The following is a 19,383-nucleotide window of genomic DNA, read 5'->3' as shown; positions in this document are numbered from 1 at the left end:
TCACTAGTGGTGATCTGTCATAACCAGCACCTTGTTGTGTTATTTCACTAGTGGTGATCTGTCATAACCAGCACCTTGTTGTGTAATTTCACTAGTGGTGATCTGTCATAACCAGCACCTTGTTGTGTTATTTCACTAGTGGTGATCTGTCATAACCAGCACCTTGTTATGTTATTTCACTAGTGGTGATCTGTCATAACCAGAACCTTGTTGTGTTATTTCACTAGTGGTGATCTGTCATAACCAGCACCTTGTTGTGTTATTTCACTAGTGGTGATCTGTCATAACCAGCACCTTGTTGTGTAATTTCACTAGTGGTGATCTGTCATAACCAGCACCTTGTTGTGTTATTTCACTAGTGGTGATCTGTCATAACCAGCACCTTGTTGTGTAATTTCACTAGTGGTGATCTGTCATAACCAGCACCTTGTTATGTTATTTCACTAGTGGTGATCTGTCATAACCAGCACCTTGTTGTGTAATTTCACTAGTGGTGATCTGTCATAACCAGCACCTTGTTGTGTTATTTCACTAGTGGTGATCTGTCATAACCAGCACCTTGTTGTGTAATTTCACTAGTGGTGATCTGTCATAACCAGCACCTTGTTATGTTATTTCACTAGTGGTGATCTGTCATAACCAGCACCTTGTTGTGTTATTTCACTAGTGGTGATCTGTCATAACCAGAACCTTGTTGTGTTATTTCACTAGTGGTGATCTGTCATAACCAGCACCTTGTTGTGTTATTTCACTAGTGGTGATCTGTCATAACCAGCACCTTGTTGTGTTATTTCACTAGTGGTGATCTGTCATAACCAGCACCTTGTTATGTTATTTCACTAGTGGTGATCTGTCATAACCAGCACCTTGTTGTGTTATTTCACTAGTGGTGATCTGTCATAACCAGCACCTTGTTGTGTTATTTCACTAGTGGTGGTGATGATGGCTCTGGTAATCTATTTGATCCCTGTCAGTCTGTGGTGGATGTAGAGATTAGGGAGCCTGATTGTGATGTATTTCCTCCATCAGAGTCTGTTGGAGTCCATGGTGGATGCTGCGGAGGGTCTCTGTCCCCATGTGATGAGGAAGACTAACCTTCGTCAGGACCTGATCAAAGCCAGCACAGCTAAGATGGTGGTCCCCCGTAGCTTCGTCAAGAACACCCTGCTGGAACAGTCTGGAGTCGACATCATCAACAAGATCAGGTGAGACTAGAGTTGATTGATGTGTATACAGTGAGGGAAAAAAGTATTTGATCCCCTGCTGATTTTGTACGTTTGCCCACTGACAAAGAAATGATCAGTCTATAATTTCCTCCTCTTTGTAGATCTTCTCCAAGTCATTAAGGTTTCGAGGCTGACATTTGGCAACTCGAACCTTCAGCTCCCTCCACAGATTTTCTATGAGATTAAGGTCTGGAGACTGGCTAGGCCACTCCAGGACCTTAATGTGCTTCTTCTTGAGCCACTCCTTTGTTGCCTTGGCCGTGTGTTTTGGGTCATTGTCATGCTGGAATACCCATCCACGACCCATTTTCAATGCCCTGGCTGAGGGAAGGAGGTTCTCACCCAAGATTTGACGGTACATGGCCCCGTCCATCGTCCCTTCGATGCGGTGAAGTTATCCTGTCCTCTTAGCAGAAAAACACCCCCAAAGCATAATGTTTCCACCTCCATGTTTGACAGTGGGGATGGTGTTCTTGGGGTCATAGGCAGCATTCCTCCTCCTCCAAACACGGCGAGTTGAGTTGATGCCAAAGAGCTCCATTTTGGTCTCATCTGACCACCACACTTTCACCCAGTTGTCCTCTGAATCATTCAGATGTTCATTGGCAAACTTCAGACGGCATGTATATGTGCTTTCTTGAGCAGGGGGACCTTGCGGGCGCTACAGGATTTCAGTCCTTCACGGCATAGTGTTTTACCAATTGTTTTCTTGGTGACTATGGTCCCAGCTGCCTTGAAATCATTGACAAGATCCTCCCGTGTAGTTCTGGGCTGATTCCTCACCGCTCTCATGATCATTGCAACTCCACGAGGTGAGATCTTGCATGGAGCCCCAGGCCGAGGGAGATTGACAGTTCTTTTGTGTTTCTTACATTTGCGAATAATCGCACCAAATGTTGTCACCTTCTCACCAAGCTGCTTGGCGATGGTCTTGTAGCCCATTCCAGCCTTGTGTAGGTCTACAATCTTGTCCCTGACATCCTTGGAGAGCTCTTTGGTCTTGGCCATGGTGGGGAGTTTGGAATCTGATTGATTGATTGCTTCTGTGGACAGGTTTCTTTTATACAGGTAACAGGCTGAGATTAGGAGCACTCCCTTTAAGAGTGTGCTCCTAATCTCAGCTCGTTACCTGTATAAAAGACATCTGGGAGCCAGAAATCTTTCTGATTGAGAGGGGGTCAAATACTTATTTCCCTCATTAAAATGCAAATCAATTTCTAACATTTTTAAGATGCATTTTTCTGGATTTTTTTGTTGTTATTCTGTCTCTCACTGTTCAAATCAGCCTACCATTAAAATTATAGACTGATCATTTCTTTGTCAGTGGGCAAACGTACAAAATCAGCAGGGGATCAAATACTTTTTTCCCTCACTGTATATGGCAAGACACTTTACTCCACACTAACGGTGTCCCAACTTTCTAACGTTGCTAAAATTCACCATTATTTTTGCTGTTGTCCTGAAATCACTAACCTCGATGTCCTTGTTGTCTTGGCTGAATGAACTAGGGCCTCTGGCTGACAAGCCTGAGTACATTGAGAAGCAGTATCCTGGTATTGTGTTATCTACAGAGATGACGTGTCTGTCTGTATCCTCTGTCACTGTCTGTGTTCTGCTCATAGCAGTGGCCCTGATTGTTAGAGCCCCACTTATTGGTCCTGTAGTTGGACAGTGTGCAGGTCTCTATCCTTCTAGTGTAGATTCACACTGTCATTTAGAACGCCACAGGGTTGTTCACAGCCTGCTGGTCTGATGGCCCACACAGCCTTGCCTCAGTGTTGACCCTGTGAAGTGGGAATGAATGAAGCATCTCTCCTTTTTCTTACTTCATCCCTCTGTTTCTCTCCTCTTCACCCCTCTGTGTCTCTCCTAGTGAGGTAAAACTGAGCCTGGCTTCCTTCCTCTCAGACCGTATCGTAGATGAGATCCTAGAAGCCCTGTCTGGCTCTCAGCACACACTGGTGAGTCTTAATCATGCCTGGAGATACAGTGCAATCACTACTCATGGTAACCATGACAACACATCACTACTCATGGTAACCATGACAACACATCACTACTCATGGTAACCATGACAACACATCACGACTCATGATAACATGACAACACATCACTACTCATGATAACCATGACAACACATCACTACTCATGGTAACCATGACAACACATCACTACTCATGGTAACCATGACAACACATCACTACTCATGGTAACCATGACAACACATCACGACTCATGATAACATGACAACACATCACTACTCATGATAACCATGACAACACATCACTACTCATGGTAACCATGACAACACATCACGACTCATGACAACACATCACTACTCTTGGTAACCATGACAACACATCACTACTCATGATAACACGACAACACATCACTACTCATGGTAACCATGACAACACATCGCTACTCATGGTAACCATGACAACACATCACTAGTCATGATAACATGAAAACACATCACTACTCATGGTAACCATGACAACACATCACTACTCATGACAACACATCACTACTCATGATAACATGACAACACATCACTACTCATAATAACCATGACAACACATCACTACTCATGATAACCATGACAACACATCACTACTCATGATAACCATGACAACACATTACTACTCATGATAACCATGACAACACATTACTACTCATGATAACCATGACAACACATCACTACTCATGATAACCATGACAACACATTAGCTTGAATATTCTGTAAAATTCTAACATAGTAACAGTAATAGTGACTATAGTAACAGTAATAGTGAACATAGTAACAGTGACCATAGTAACAGTAATAGTGACTATAGTAACAGTAATAGTGACCATAGTAACAGTAATAGTGACCAAAGTAACAGTAATAGTGGACATAGTGACAGTAATAGTGACCGTAGTAACAGTAATAGTGGACATAGTGACAGTAATAGTGACCGTAGTAACAGTAATAGTGAACATAGTGACAGTAATAGTGACCGTAGTAACAGTACCAGTGAACATAGTAACAGTGACCAAAGTAACAGTAATAGTGACTATAGTAACAGTAATAGTAGTGTGATATTCATTATGTCTTGCTCCCCCCTAGGCTGACCACCTGGTGAGGAAGGAGCATCCTCTGGTCCAGCAGGAGTCTGTGGACCTGGACGTACCCGAGGAGAGGGCTCCTAAACGGGCCACCACGGAGCTGAATGAGGCAGAAAGGCTGGAGGACCTGGAGACATGCATGGTACACTACACTACACGACCATATGTTTTGTGTGAGGGCCAGGATCCTGTTCATTCTGTTTCCTGTCATGGGTTCCCCACTCATTTGGGGTTCCAGACATGTCTAATCTCAGACTGAGTGTTACAGGGAGATGAGCTAACCTTGGCTCATGTCTGGTTATCGTCCTGAAAGGCCAAAATCCTTAGTCTACCATTAAGGTTAACTGGTTCTATCTAACTGTAATGAATTAGCAGGTCCTCATGCTGTGCCTACTGGCCATGGTTAGATAGGGAGGTTGATTCATTATGGTAGGATAGGGAGGTTGATTCATTATGGTAGGATAGGGAGGTTGATTCATTATGGTAAGATTGTAGGATAGGGAGGTTGATTCATTATGGTAGGATGGTAGGATAGGGAGGTTGATTCATTATGGTAGGATAGGGAGGTTGATTCATTATGGTAGGATAGGGAGGTTGATTCATTATGGTAAGATTGTAGGATAGGGAGGTTGATTCATTATGGTAGGATGGTAGGATAGGGAGGTTGATTCATTATGGTAGGATAGGGAGGTTGATTCATTATGGTAGGATAGGGAGGTTGATTCATTATGGTAAGATTGTAGGATAGGGAGGTTGATTCATTATGGTAGGATGGTAGGATAGGGAGGTTGATTCATTATGGTAGGATAGGGAGGTTGATTCATTATGGTAGGATGGTAGGATAGGGAGGTTGATTCATTATGGTAGGATAGGGAGGTGGATTAATTATGGTAGGATAGGGAGGTTGATTCATTATGGTAAGATGGTAGGATAGGGAGGTTGATTCATTATGGTAGGATGGTAAGATAGGGAGGTTGATTCATTATGGTAGGATAGGGAGGTTGATTCATTATGGTAGGATGGTAAGATAGGGAGGTTGATTCATTATGGTAGGATGGTAAGATAGGGAGGTTGATTCATTATGGTAGATGGTAAGATAGGGAGGTTGATTCATTATGGTAGGATGGTAGGATCGGGGGGTTGATTTTCATGATGGTAGGATAGGGAGGTTGATTCATTATGGTAGGATGGTAGGATAGGGGGGTTATTTTCATGATGGTAGGATAGGGAGGTTGATTCATTATGGTAAGATGGTAGAATATGGAGGTTGATTCATTATGGTACGATGGTAAGACAGGGAGATTGATTCATTATGGTAGCATGGTAAGATAGGGAGGTTGATTCATTGTGGTAAGATAGGGAGGTTGATTCATTATGCTAAAATGGTAAAATAGGGAGGTTAATTTATTATGGTAGGATAGGGAGGTTGATTCATTATGGTAGGATGGTAAGATCGGGAGGTTGATTCATTATGGTAGGATGGTAAGATCGGGAGGTTGATTCATTATGGTAGGATAGGGAGGTTGATTCATTATGGTAGGAAGGTAAGATAGGGAGGTTGATTCATTATGGTAGGAAGGTAAGATAGGGAGGTTGATTCATTATGCTAAAATGGTAAAATAGGGAGGTTAATTTATTATGGTAGGATAGGGAGGTTGATTCATTATGGTAGGATGGTAAGATCGGGAGGTTGATTCATTATGGTAGGATGGTAAGATCGGGAGGTTGATTCATTATGGTAGGATAGGGAGGTTGATTCATTATGGTAAGATAGGGAGGTTGATTCATTATGGTAAAATGGTAAAATAGGGAGGTTAATTCATTATGGTAGGATAGGGAGGTTGATTCATTATGGTAGGATGGTAGAATAGAGAGGTTGATTCATTATGGAAGGATGGTAAGATAGGAGGTTAATTTATTATGGTAGGATAGGTAGGATAAGGAGGTTGATTCATTATGGTAGGATGGTTCTAAGGGATTCATCCTATTGTCTTATTGGCTACTGCTTGGTCGTGTCTGCTGTTGTTTACACAGCCATTTAAAGAGATGGGGCTGGATTACACAGCCATTAAAGAGGATGGGGTTGGATTACACAGCCATTAAATAGATGGGGCTGGATTACACAGCCATTAAAGAGATGGGGCTGGATTACACAGCCATTAAAGAGATGGGGCTGGATTACACAGCCATTAAAGAGATGGGGTTGGATTACGCAGCCATTAAAGAGATGGGGTTGGATTACACAGCCATTAAAGAGATGGGGCTGGATTACACAGCCATTAACTTCTCTAGGGCCAGTGGGACGAAATCGTCCCACCTACTCAACAGCCAGTTGAATCCCGTGGCGCGTTATTCAAATACCTTAGAAATTGATTATTTGGGACCAAACCAACATTTGTTATTGAAGTAGAAGTCCTGGGAGTGCATTCTGACGAAGAACAGCAAAGGTAATACAATTTTTCTTATAGTAAATCTGACTTTGGTGAGTGCTAAACTTGCTGGGTGTCTAAATAGCTAGCCCTGTGATGCCGGGCTATCTACTCAGAATATTGCAAAATGTGCTTTCACCGAAAAGCTATTTTAAAATCAGACATAGCGAGTGCATATAGGAGTTCTGTATCTATAATTCTTAAAATTATTGTTATGTTTTTTGTGAACGTTTATCGTGAGTAATTTAGTAAATTCACCGGAAGTGTTCGGTGGGAATGCTAGTCACATGCTAGTCACATGCTAATGTAAAAAGCTGTTTTTTGATATAAATATGAACTTGATTGAGCAAAACATGCATGTATTGTATAACATAATGTCCTAGGGTTGTCATCTGATGAAGATCATCAAAGGTTAGTGCTGCATTTAGCTGTGGTTTGGGTTTATGTGACATTATATGCTTGCTTGAAAAATGGGTGTCTGATTATTTCTGGCTGGGTACTCTGCTGACATAATCTAATGTTTTGCTTTTGTTGTAAAGCCTTTTTGAAATCGGACAGTGTGGTTAGATTAACGAGAGTCTTGGCTTTAAAATGGTGTAAAATAGTCATATGTTTGAGAAATTGAAGTAATAGCATTTCTAAGGTATTTGAATATCGCACCACAGGATTACACTGGATTACATCAGTTCTGTTATACTCACAGACATTATTTTAACAGTTTTGTAAAATTTTGTGTTTTCTATCCAATATCAATTATATGCATATCCTAGCTTCTGGGCCTGAGTAACAGGCAGTTTACTTTGGGCACCTCATTCACCCAAACTTCCGAATACTGCCCCCTAGCCCGAAGACGTTAAAGAGATGGGGCTGGATTACACAGCCATTAAAGAGATGGGGCTGGATTACACAGCCATTAAAGAGATGGGGCTGGATTACACAGCCATTAAAGAGATGGGGCTGCATTACACAGCCATTCAAGATATGGGGTTGGATTACACAGCCATTAAAGAGATGGGGCTGGATTACACAGCCATTAAAGAGATGGGGCTGGATTACACAGCCATTAAAGAGATGGGGCTGCATTACACAGCCATTAAAGAGATGGGGCTGGATTACACAACCATTAAAGAGATGGGGCTGGATTACACAGCCATTAAAGAGATGGGGCTGGATTACACAGCCATTAAAGAGATGGGGCTGGATTACGCAGCCATTAAAGAGATGGGGCTGGATTACGCAGCCATTAAAGAGATGGGGCTGGATTACACAGCCATTAAAGAGATGGGGCTGGATTACACAGCCATTAAAGAGATGTGGCTGGATTACACAGCCATTAAAGAGATGGGGCTGGATTACACAGCCATTAAAGAGATGGGGTTGGATTCATCCATTCAAGGTTTGGACAGGAGAAGACCTATACCTCTCTTGTACCTATAGCCTCCATATGGTTAATTAACTTTCCTCCCTCCCTCCCTCCCTCCCATCCTCTCTCCCTTCCTCCCTCCCTTCCTCCCTCCCTCTCTCCCATCCTCTCTCCTTCCCTCCCATCCTCTCTCCTTCCCTCCCATCCTCTCTCCTTCCCTCCCTCCTATCATATCTCCTCCATTCCTCCATCCCTCCTATCCTCTCTCCTCCCATCCTCCCTCCCTCCCATCATCTCTCCTCCATTCCTCCATCCCTCCTATCCTCTCTCCTCCCATCCTCCCTCCCTCCCTCCCTCCCTCCCATCATCTCTCCTCCATTCCTCCATCCCTCCTATCCTCTCTCCTCCCATCCTCCCTCTCTCTCTCCCTCCCTCCCATCATCTCTCCTCCATTCCTCCATCCCTCCTATCCTCTCTCCTCCCATCCTCCCTCCCTCCCATCATCTCTCCTCCATTCCTCCATCCCTCCTATCCTCTCTCCTCCCATCCTCCCTCTCTCTCTCCCTCCCTCCCATCATCTCTCCTCCATTCCTCCATCCCTCCTATCCTCTCTCCTCCCATCCTCCCTCCCTCCCTAAGTAGTGTATTAATTAAGTCCTTTCATCAAGGCTGCCTGTGTTTCCTGTCTAAATTAATCTCATTAAGAGCAGCATTACTGCCCGTCTTTGTAGCGGCGTACATCAGTGATACACTCACAGAGAGGCCTGGGTCTTATTCACTAGGCATGAAACCAAAGACAACATCTTGAAACGGAAGGTTTTTATCTGAATTTGTCCAGTAAGAAACACTTGTTTTTACATTTTTTGTTGCACAATGTTTTGAAACGTTTTGCTTTGGTAAACACTAATGAATACAACCCTGCTACCCTGCCACTCACATGGGAGGTGTTTTTCTCCCTGTAGTGGTAGATATGATCTGGTTGTTGTCCTAATAGGTTAAACCACAGCCATTTACACGGCTCTGGGTTAATGTCCCAAAGCATTTCAAATGGATTCCATCTCATTGTTTACCTGAATAAGCTTTAACCTTCCAGCCTTGAGTTCTCTCTCTCTCTCTCTCTCTCTAATGATCTACCTATAGAGTTCTCTCTCTCTAATGATCTACCTATAGAGTTCTCTCTCTCTCTAATGATCTACCTATAGAGTTCTCTCTCTCTAATGATCTACCTATAGAGTTCTCTCTCTCTCTAATGATCTACCTATAGAGTTCTCTCTCTCTCTCTAATGATCTACCTATAGAGTTCTCTCTCTCTAATGATCTACCTATAGAGTTCTCTCTCTCTAATGATCTACCTATAGAGTTCTCTCTCTCTCTAATGATCTACCTATAGAGTTCTCTCTCTCTAATGATCTACCTATAGAGTTCTCTCTCTCTCTAATGATCTACCTATAGAGTTCTCTCTCTCTCAATGATCTACCTATAGAGTTCTCTCTCTCTCTAATGATCTACCTATAGAGTTCTCTCTCTCTCTAATGATCTACCTATAGAGTTCTCTCTCCTCTAATGATCTACCTATAGAGTTCTCTCTCTCTCTAATGATCTACCTATAGAGTTCTCTCTCTCTAATGATCTACCTATAGAGTTCTCTCTCTCTAATGATCTACCTATAGAGTTCTCTCTCTCTCTCTAATGATCTACCTATAGAGTTCTCTCTCTCTCTAATGATCTACCTATAGAGTTCTCTCTCTCTCTAATGATCTACCTATAGAGTTCTCTCTCTCTAATGATCTACCTATAGAGTTCTCTCTCTCTAATGATCTACCTATAGAGTTCTCTCTCTCTAATGATCTACCTATAGAGTTCTCTCTCTCTAATGATCTACCTATAGAGTTCTCTCTCTCTAATGATCTACCTATAGAGTTCTCTCTCTCTAATGATCTACCTATAGAGTTCTCTCTCTCTCTAATGATCTACCTATAGAGTTCTCTCTCTCTCTCTAATGATCTACCTATAGAGTTCTCTCTCTCTAATGATCTACCTATAGAGTTCTCTCTCTCTAATGATCTACCTATAGAGTTCTCTCTCTCTAATGATCTACCTATAGAGTTCTCTCTCTCTAATGATCTACCTATAGAGTTCTCTCTCTCTAATGATCTACCTATAGAGTTCTCTCTCTCTAATGATCTACCTATAGAGTTCTCTCTCTCTAATGATCTACCTATAGAGTTCTCTCTCTCTAATGATCTACCTATAGAGTTCTCTCTCTCTAATGATCTACCTATAGAGTTCTCTCTCTCTCTCTAATGATCTACCTATAGAGTTCTCTCTCTCTCTCTAATGATCTACCTATAGAGTTCTCTCTCTCTCTAATGATCTACCTATAGAGTTCTCTCTCTCTCTCTAATGATCTACCTATAGAGTTCTCTCTCTCTAATGATCTACCTATAGAGTTCTCTCTCTCTAATGATCTACCTATAGAGTCTCTCTCTCTCTCTAATGATCTACCTATAGAGTTCTCTCTCTCTCTCTAATGATCTACCTATAGAGTTCTCTCTCTCTCTAATGATCTACCTATAGAGTTCTCTCTCTCTAATGATCTACCTATAGAGTTCTCTCTCTCTAATGATCTACCTATAGAGTTCTCTCTCTCTCTAATGATCTACCTATAGAGTTCTCTCTCTCTCAATGATCTACCTATAGAGTTCTCTCTCTCTCTAATGATCTACCTATAGAGTTCTCTCTCTCTCTAATGATCTACCTATAGAGTTCTCTCTCTCTCTCTAATGATCTACCTATAGAGTTCTCTCTCTCTCTAATGATCTACCTATAGAGTTCTCTCTCTCTCTAATGATCTACCTATAGAGTTCTCTCTCTCTAATGATCTACCTATAGAGTTCTCTCTCTCTCTAATGATCTACCTATAGAGTTCTCTCTCTCTCTCTAATGATCTACCTATAGAGTTCTCTCTCTCTCTAATGATCTACCTATAGAGTTCTCTCTCTCTAATGATCTACCTATAGAGTTCTCTCTCTCTAATGATCTACCTATAGAGTTCTCTCTCTCTAATGATCTACCTATAGAGTTCTCTCTCTCTAATGATCTACCTATAGAGTTCTCTCTCTCTCTCTAATGATCTACCTATAGAGTTCTCTCTCTCTCTCAATGATCTACCTATAGAGTTCTCTCTCTCTCTCTAATGATCTACCTATAGAGTTCTCTCTCTCTAATGATCTACCTATAGAGTTCTCTCTCTCTCTAATGATCTACCTATAGAGTTCTCTCTCTCTCTCTAATGATCTACCTATAGAGTTCTCTCTCTCTCTCTAATGATCTACCTATAGAGTTCTCTCTCTCTCTAATGATCTACCTATAGAGTTCTCTCTCTCTAATGATCTACCTATAGAGTTCTCTCTCTCTAATGATCTACCTATAGAGTTCTCTCTCTCTAATGATCTACCTATAGAGTTCTCTCTCTCTAATGATCTACCTATAGAGTTCTCTCTCTCTCTAATGATCTACCTATAGAGTTCTCTCTCTCTCTCTAATGATCTACCTATAGAGTTCTCTCTCTCTCTAATGATCTACCTATAGAGTTCTCTCTCTCTCTCTAATGATCTACCTATAGAGTTCTCTCTCTCTCTCTAATGATCTACCTATAGAGTTCTCTCTCTCTCTCTAATGATCTACCTATAGAGTTCTCTCTCTCTCTAATGATCTACCTATAGAGTTCTCTCTCTCTAATGATCTACCTATAGAGTTCTCTCTCTCTAATGATCTACCTATAGAGTTCTCTCTCTCTCTAATGATCTACCTATAGAGTCTCTCTCTCTCTCTAATGATCTACCTATAGAGTTCTCTCTCTCTCTCCAATGATCTACCTATAGAGTTCTCTCTCTCTAATGATCTACCTATAGAGTTCTCTCTCTCTCTCTAATGATCTACCTATAGAGTTCTCTCTCTCTCTAATGATCTACCTATAGAGTTCTCTCTCTCTCTCTAATGATCTACCTATAGAGTTCTCTCTCTCTCTAATGATCTACCTATAGAGTTCTCTCTCTCTAATGATCTACCTATAGAGTTCTCTCTCTCTCTAATGATCTACCTATAGAGTTCTCTCTCTCTCTAATGATCTACCTATAGAGTTCTCTCTCTCTAATGATCTACCTATAGAGTTCTCTCTCTCTAATGATCTACCTATAGAGTTCTCTCTCTCTAATGATCTACCTATAGAGTTCTCTCTCTCTCTAATGATCTACCTATAGAGTTCTCTCTCTCTCTCTAATGATCTACCTATAGAGTTCTCTCTCTCTCTAATGATCTACCTATAGAGTTCTCTCTCTCTCTCTAATGATCTACCTATAGAGTTCTCTCTCTCTCTAATGATCTACCTATAGAGTTCTCTCTCTCTAATGATCTACCTATAGAGTTCTCTCTCTCTAATGATCTACCTATAGAGTTCTCTCTCTCTAATGATCTACCTATAGAGTTCTCTCTCTCTAATGATCTACCTATAGAGTTCTCTCTCTCTAATGATCTACCTATAGAGTTCTCTCTCTCTAATGATCTACCTATAGAGTTCTCTCTCTCTCTCTAATGATCTACCTATAGAGTTCTCTCTCTCTAATGATCTACCTATAGAGTTCTCTCTCTCTAATGATCTACCTATAGAGTTCTCTCTCTCTAATGATCTACCTATAGAGTTCTCTCTCTCTCTCTAATGATCTACCTATAGAGTTCTCTCTCTCTCTCTAATGATCTACCTATAGAGTTCTCTCTCTCTAATGATCTACCTATAGAGTTCTCTCTCTCTAATGATCTACCTATAGAGTTCTCTCTCTCTAATGATCTACCTATAGAGTTCTCTCTCTCTCTCTAATGATCTACCTATAGAGTTCTCTCTCTCTCTCTAATGATCTACCTATAGAGTTCTCTCTCTCTAATGATCTACCTATAGAGTTCTCTCTCTCTCTCCAGTGTCTTTTCATTTTTCTTCTGAATTCATTGAGCCTTTATCTTCTCTCCTTTCCCTTCTTTTCTGCTCTTTTCTCTCCTTCCTTCCTTCCTTCCTTCCTTCCTTCCTTCCTTCCTTCCTTCCTTCCTTCCTTCCTTCCTTCCTTCCTTCCTTCCTTCCTTCCTTCCTTCCTTCCTTCCTTCCTTCCTTCCTTCCTTACTTCGTTCCTTCCTTCCTTCCTTCCTTCCTTCCTTCCTTCCTTCCTTCCTTCCTTCCTTCCTTCCTTCTTTCCTTCTTTCCTTCCTTCCTTCTTTCCTCCTTCTTTCCTTCTTTCCTTCTTTCCTTCCTTCCTTCCCTCCTTCTCTTTCAACCTTTGCATCATGGAGACTCTATGCTGCACCAGTGTAAGTAACTCTCGACTCTCTCACTATTTTTCAGTCTTTCTCTCACCCACCCTGTTCTGTATGTCTGTCTGTCCACTAGCTGGTACAGTAACACAAAGACCATCCTTGTTCAGTCCTCTCTCTCTCTCTCTCTCTCTCTCTCTCTCTCTCTCTCTCTCTCTCTCTCTCTCTCTCTCTCTCTCTCTCTCTCTCTCTCTCTCTCATTTTATCTGAGCCATCAGAATGTGGCAGCCCTGAGGGGAAACTGGCCCGACAGACACTAGCCCTCCCCTCCACTCTTCCCTTCCTCCCCTGCCTCTCTCCCTCCCTTGCCTCCCTCTCTGCCCAGCCTGGCCCAACGTGAACTGACTACTGAGTTGGATCTGTTGGTTCAGACCTGGTCCGGTTAGAGATTGAGGCCATTTTAATCTCTTCAAGAGATGAAAATCTCTGTTGGCACTGAAACAGGATTTGATGAAAAGCATCTTTTGAACAAGACACAAGAGTTTTTATCTGTCAGATGGTGAGCGTGTGGGGCCTGACACAGTGAGAGAGGACAGTGGGGCCTGACGCGGTGAGATAGGACAGTGGGGCCTGACGCGGTGAGATAGGACAGTGGGGCCTGACGCGGTGAGATAGGACAGTGGGGCCTGACGCGGTGAGATAGGACAGTGGGGCCTGGCGCGGGGAGAGAGGACAGTGGGGCCTGGCGCGGGGAGAGAGGACAGTGGGGCCTGGCGCGGGGAGAGAGGACAGTGGGGCCTGGCGCGGGGAGAGAGGACAGTGGGGCCTGGCGCGGGGAGAGAGGACAGTGGGGCCTGGCGCGGGGAGAGAGGACAGTGGGGCCTGGCGCGGGGAGAGAGGACAGTGGGGCCTGACGCGGGGAGATAGGACAGTGGGGCCTGACGCGGGGAGATAGGACAGTGGGGCCTGGCGCGGTGAGATAGGACAGTGGGGCCTGACGCGGTGAGATAGGACAGTGGGGCCTGACGCGGTGAGATAGGACAGTGGGGCCTGGCGCGGTGAGATAGGACAGTGGGGCCTGATGCGGTGAGATAGGACAGTGGGGCCTGACGCGGTGAGATAGGACAGTGGGGCCTGGCGCGGTGAGATAGGACAGTGGGGCCTGGCGCGGTGAGATAGGACAGTGGGGCCTGGCGCGGTGAGATAGGACAGTGGGGCCTGATGCGGTGAGATAGGACAGTGGGGCCTGACGCGGTGAGATAGGACAGTGGGGCCTGGCGCGGTGAGATAGGACAGTGGGGCCTGATGCGGTGAGATGGGACAGTGGGGCCTGATGCGGTGAGATGGGACAGTGGGGCCTGAAGCGGAGAGATGGGACAGTGGGGCCTGAAGCGGAGAGATGGGACAGTGGGGCCTGAAGCGCGGAGAGATGGGACAGTGGGGCCTGAAGCGCGGGGAGAGAGGACAGTGGGGCCTGAAGCGCGGGGAGAGAGGACAGTGGGGCCTGGCGCGGGGAGAGAGGACAGTGGGGCCTGGCGCGGGGAGAGAGGACAGTGGGGCCTGGCGCGGGGAGAGAGGACAGTGGGGCCTGGCGCGGGGAGAGAGGACAGTGGGGCCTGACGCGGTGAGAGAGGACAGTGGGGCCTGGCGCGGGGAGAGAGGACAGTGGGGCCTGGCGCGGGGAGAGAGGACAGTGGGGCCTGGCGCGGGGAGAGAGGACAGTGGGGCCTGGCGCGGGGAGAGAGGACAGTGGGGCCTGGCGCGGTGAGAGAGGACAGTGGGGCCTGGCGCGGTGAGATGGGACAGTGGGGCCTGACACGCGGAGAGAGGACAGTGGGGCCTGGCGCGGGGAGAGAGGACAGTGGGGCCTGGCGCGGGGAGAGAGGACAGTGGGGCCTGGCGCGGGGAGAGAGGACAGTGGGGCCTGGCGCGGGGAGAGAGGACAGTGGGGCCTGGCGCGGGGAGAGAGGACAGTGGGGCCTGGCGCGGGGAGAGAGGACAGTGGGGCCTGGCGCGGGGAGAGAGGACAGTGGGGCCTGACGCGGGGAGAGAGGACAGTGGGGCCTGACGCGGGGAGATAGGACAGTGGGGCCTGGCGCGGGGAGATAGGACAGTGGGGCCTGGCGCGGGGAGATAGGACAGTGGGGCCTGAAGCGGTGAGATAGGACAGTGGGGCCTGGCGCGGGGAGATAGGACAGTGGGGCCTGGCGCGGGGAGATAGGACAGTGGGGCCTGACGCGGGGAGATAGGACAGTGGGGCCTGGCGCGGGGAGATAGGACAGTGGGGCCCGGCGCGGGGAGAGATCATATCTTGTTGCAAGTATTTGCTTGTCAAACTCCTGATGCAATACCCCTCCCTCATTGCATCATTCCACACTGCACTGCTGGAACACCACATGTTGTGTTCCATGTTCACCTGGTCATGATGTCACACACAGTGTCACAATGTCACCTGAAATACTGTTGTCTTCACTTCACTCACTGTGTGTCAAATCTCCCTCTCTGGTATATTCATGAGAAGCATCCATAGATGATTGTGTTGATACTGTATGATATATATCTGATAGGAAAGAGGATTATGGTTATGCTGGGGTGATGGGGAACAGACAGTTATTGTATCAGAGATACTGATTAGAAGTAGTTTTGTGACCAAGGGCTCAGATCCTGAAAGATGAAATAACCAAGGAGATCTGGATGGTACTGGCCAAGAGCTCTCGCTCTCTCTCTCTGGCGCTCTCTCTCTCTCTGTCTCTCTCTCTGGCTCTCTCTCTCTCTCTCTCTGGCGCTCTCTCTCTCTCTGTCTCTCTCTCTGGCTCTCCTCTCTCTCTCTCTCTGGCGCTCTCTCTCTCTCTGTCTCTCTCTCTGGCTCTCTCTCTCTCTCTCTCTCTCTCTCTCTCTGGCTCTCTCTCTCTGTCTCTCTCTCTCTGTCTCTCTCTCTCTGGCTCTCTCTCTCTGGCTCTCTCTCTCTCTCTCTCTGGCTCTCTCTCTCTGTCTCTCTCTCTCTGTCTCTCTCTCTCTGGCTCTCTCTCTCTCTCTCTCTCTGGCTCTCTCTCTCTGTCTCTCTCTCTCTGTCTCTCTCTCTCTGTCTCTCTCTCTCTGTCTCTCTCTCTCTGGCTCTCTCTCTCTCTCTCTCTGGCTCTCTTTTTCTCACTCTCTCTCTGGCTCTCTTTCTCTCGCTCTCTCTCTGGCTCTGTCTCTCTCTCTCTCTGGCTCTCTCTCTCTCTGGCTCTCTCTCTCTTTCTCTCTTTCTCTCCAGTTAAAAAGAGCTGGCCAAGTGTATCACATCTCTAGCACAAAGCTTTATTATTGTTTCACCCTCGTGTTTTATGATTTTAAAAAAATCTCATTCAGTGTGTAAAGAGTGGGGATGTGAAATGTCATTTAGGGTAATGGTCAGGACTTTTAAAGGTTGCCGTTAGAGTTATGCTTACATCTCCTGTTAGTTAGTGTTCTGTCCTGTCAATATTGATGCAGCAGTACACATCTCCTGTTAGTTAGTGTTCTGTCCTGTCAATATTGATGCAGCAGTACACATCTCCTGTTAGTTAGTGTTCTGTCCTGTCAATATTGATGCAGCAGTACACATCTCCTGTTAGTTAGTGTTCTGTCCTGTCAATATTGATGCAGCAGTACACATCTCCTGTTAGTTAGTGTTCTGTCCTGTCAATATTGATGCAGCAGTACACATCTCCTGTTAGTTAGTGTTCTGTCCTGTCAATATTGATGCAGCAGTACACATCTCCTGTTAGTGTTCTGTCCTGTCAATATTGATGCAGCAGTACACATCTCCTGTTAGTTAGTGTTCTGTCCTGTCAATATTGATGCAGCAGTACACATCTCCTGTTAGTTAGTGTTCTGTCCTGTCAATATTGATGCAGCAGTACACATCTCCTGTTAGTTAGTGTTCTGTCCTGTCAATATTGATGCAGCAGTACACATCTCCTGTTAGTTAGTGTTCTGTCCTGTCAATATTGATGCAGCAGTACACATCTCCTGTTAGTTAGTGTTCTGTCCTGTCAATATTGATGCAGCAGTACACATCTCCTGTTAGTTAGTGTTCTGTCCTGTCAATATTGATGCAGCAGTACACATCTCCTGTCAGTTAGTGTTCTGTCCTGTCAATATTGATGCAGCAGTACACATCTCCTGTTAGTTAGTGTTCTGTCCTCATTTTTGGTTTGGTTTTGTTTTGGTAGCGAGAGGGGAAAAACCGAACAAGATAAAGATCACTTCATCTTTTACGCAAACTAGTATTGAAATGATGTGTTGAATTCAAATGCAGCATTGACACATTACACTCAGTGAAGTGTGTTTTGTGTCTGTGGATGAAGATGGACATCCCAGTCTACTGTAAGAGGGCTGGCTGAGTATCAGAAGGTTTTGGTGATAGTAGTTATGGCGTCTCTTATGAGTAAATATCTGTGTTCTTTCCAGATGACTCCCAAGTCCAAGAGGAAAAGCATCCACAGTAGAATGCTCCGTCCAGTTTCTCGTGCCTTCGGTGAGTCTCCTCGACCAAGCAGACAGCTAGTATCAGATCAACGTTGTGACGTGTGGACCATGACAGATTGTTGTTGTGTTACTACTGCCTGTACTAGAAGCTGATAAATAATGAACTAGATAACATACCTCTAGTTTTAGGTTCTGACAGAGAGCTGGTTTAGATAACACACCTCTAGTTTTAGGTTCTGACAGAGAGCTGGCTGTAGATAACATACCTCTAGTTTTAGGTTCTGACAGAGAGCTGGTTTAGATAACATACCTCTAGTTTTAGGTTCTGACAGAGAGCTGGTCTAGATAACATACCTCTAGTTTTAGGTTCTGACAGAGAGCTGGTTTAGATAACATACCTCTAGTTTTAGGTTCTGACAGAGAGCTGGTTTAGATAACATACCTCTAGTTTTAGGTTCTGACAGAGAGCTGGCTCTAGATAACATACCTCTAGTTTTAGGTTCTGACAGAGAGCTGGTTTAGATAACATACCTCTAGTTTTAGGTTCTGACAGAGAGCTGGTTTAGATAACATACCTCTAGTTTTAGGTTCTGACAGAGAGCTGGTTTAGATAACATACCTCTAGTTTTAGGTTCTGACAGAGAGCTGGTTTAGATAACATACCTCTAGTTTTAGGTTCTGACAGAGAGCTGGTTTAGATAACATACCTCTAGTTTTAGGTTCTGACAGAGAGCTGGCTCTAGATAACATACCTCTAGTTTTAGGTTCTGACAGAGAGCTGGCTCTAGATAACATACCTCTAGTTTTAGGTTCTGACAGAGAGCTGGTTTAGATAACATACCTCTAGTTTTAGGTTCTGACAGAGAGCTGGTTTAGATAACATACCTCTAGTTTTAGGTTCTGACAGAGAGCTGGCTCTAGATAACATACCTCTAGTTTTAGGTTCTGACAGAGAGCTGGCTCTAGATAACATACCTCTAGTTTTAGGTTCTGACAGAGAGCTGGTTTAGATAACATACCTCTAGTTTTAGGTTCTGACAGAGAGCTGGTTTAGATAACATACCTCTAGTTTTAGGTTCTGACAGAGAGCTGGTTTAGATAACATACCTCTAGTTTTAGGTTCTGACAGAGAGCTGGTTTAGATAACATACCTCTAGTTTTAGGTTCTGACAGAGAGCTGGTTTAGATAACATACCTCTAGTTTTAGGTTCTGACAGAGAGCTGGTTTAGATTCATACCTCTAGTTTTAGGTTCTGACAGAGAGCTGGTTTAGATAACATACCTCTAGTTTTAGGTTCTGACAGAGAGCTGGTTTAGATAACATACCTCTAGTTTTAGGTTCTGACAGAGAGCTGGTTTAGATAACATACCTCTAGTTTTAGGTTCTGACAGAGAGCTGGTTTAGATAACATACCTCTAGTTTTAGGTTCTGACAGAGAGCTGGTTTAGATAACATACCTCTAGTTTTAGGTTCTGACAGAGAGCTGGTTTAGATAACATACCTCTA

At 44.5% G+C, this 19,383-nt stretch overlaps 1 protein-coding gene across 4 annotated transcripts in view; it reads left to right on the top strand.

Annotated features, from left to right (window-relative positions):
* Positions 1-19,383, top strand: part of LOC106572945 (F-actin-uncapping protein LRRC16A) — a 190,037-nt gene that overhangs the window by 145,209 nt on the left and 25,445 nt on the right. For all 4 annotated transcript variants that reach the window (XM_082959202.1, XM_082959203.1, XM_082959205.1 and 1 more), the window contains 4 exons: positions 1,030-1,205; positions 3,100-3,187; positions 4,336-4,476; positions 17,859-17,925. In XM_082959202.1, the coding sequence (XP_082815328.1) occupies positions 1,030-1,205; positions 3,100-3,187; positions 4,336-4,476; positions 17,859-17,925 (472 nt within the window). The remainder of the gene's footprint in view (positions 1-1,029; positions 1,206-3,099; positions 3,188-4,335; positions 4,477-17,858; positions 17,926-19,383) is intronic.

Source organism: Salmo salar, chromosome 02 (assembly GCF_965601325.2).
Source record: "Salmo salar chromosome 02, fSalSal1, whole genome shotgun sequence".
Lineage (NCBI taxonomy): Eukaryota > Metazoa > Chordata > Actinopteri > Salmoniformes > Salmonidae > Salmo > Salmo salar.
The sequence above is the reverse complement of the archived record's forward strand: the minus strand, read 5'-3'. Positions and strand labels throughout refer to the sequence as shown.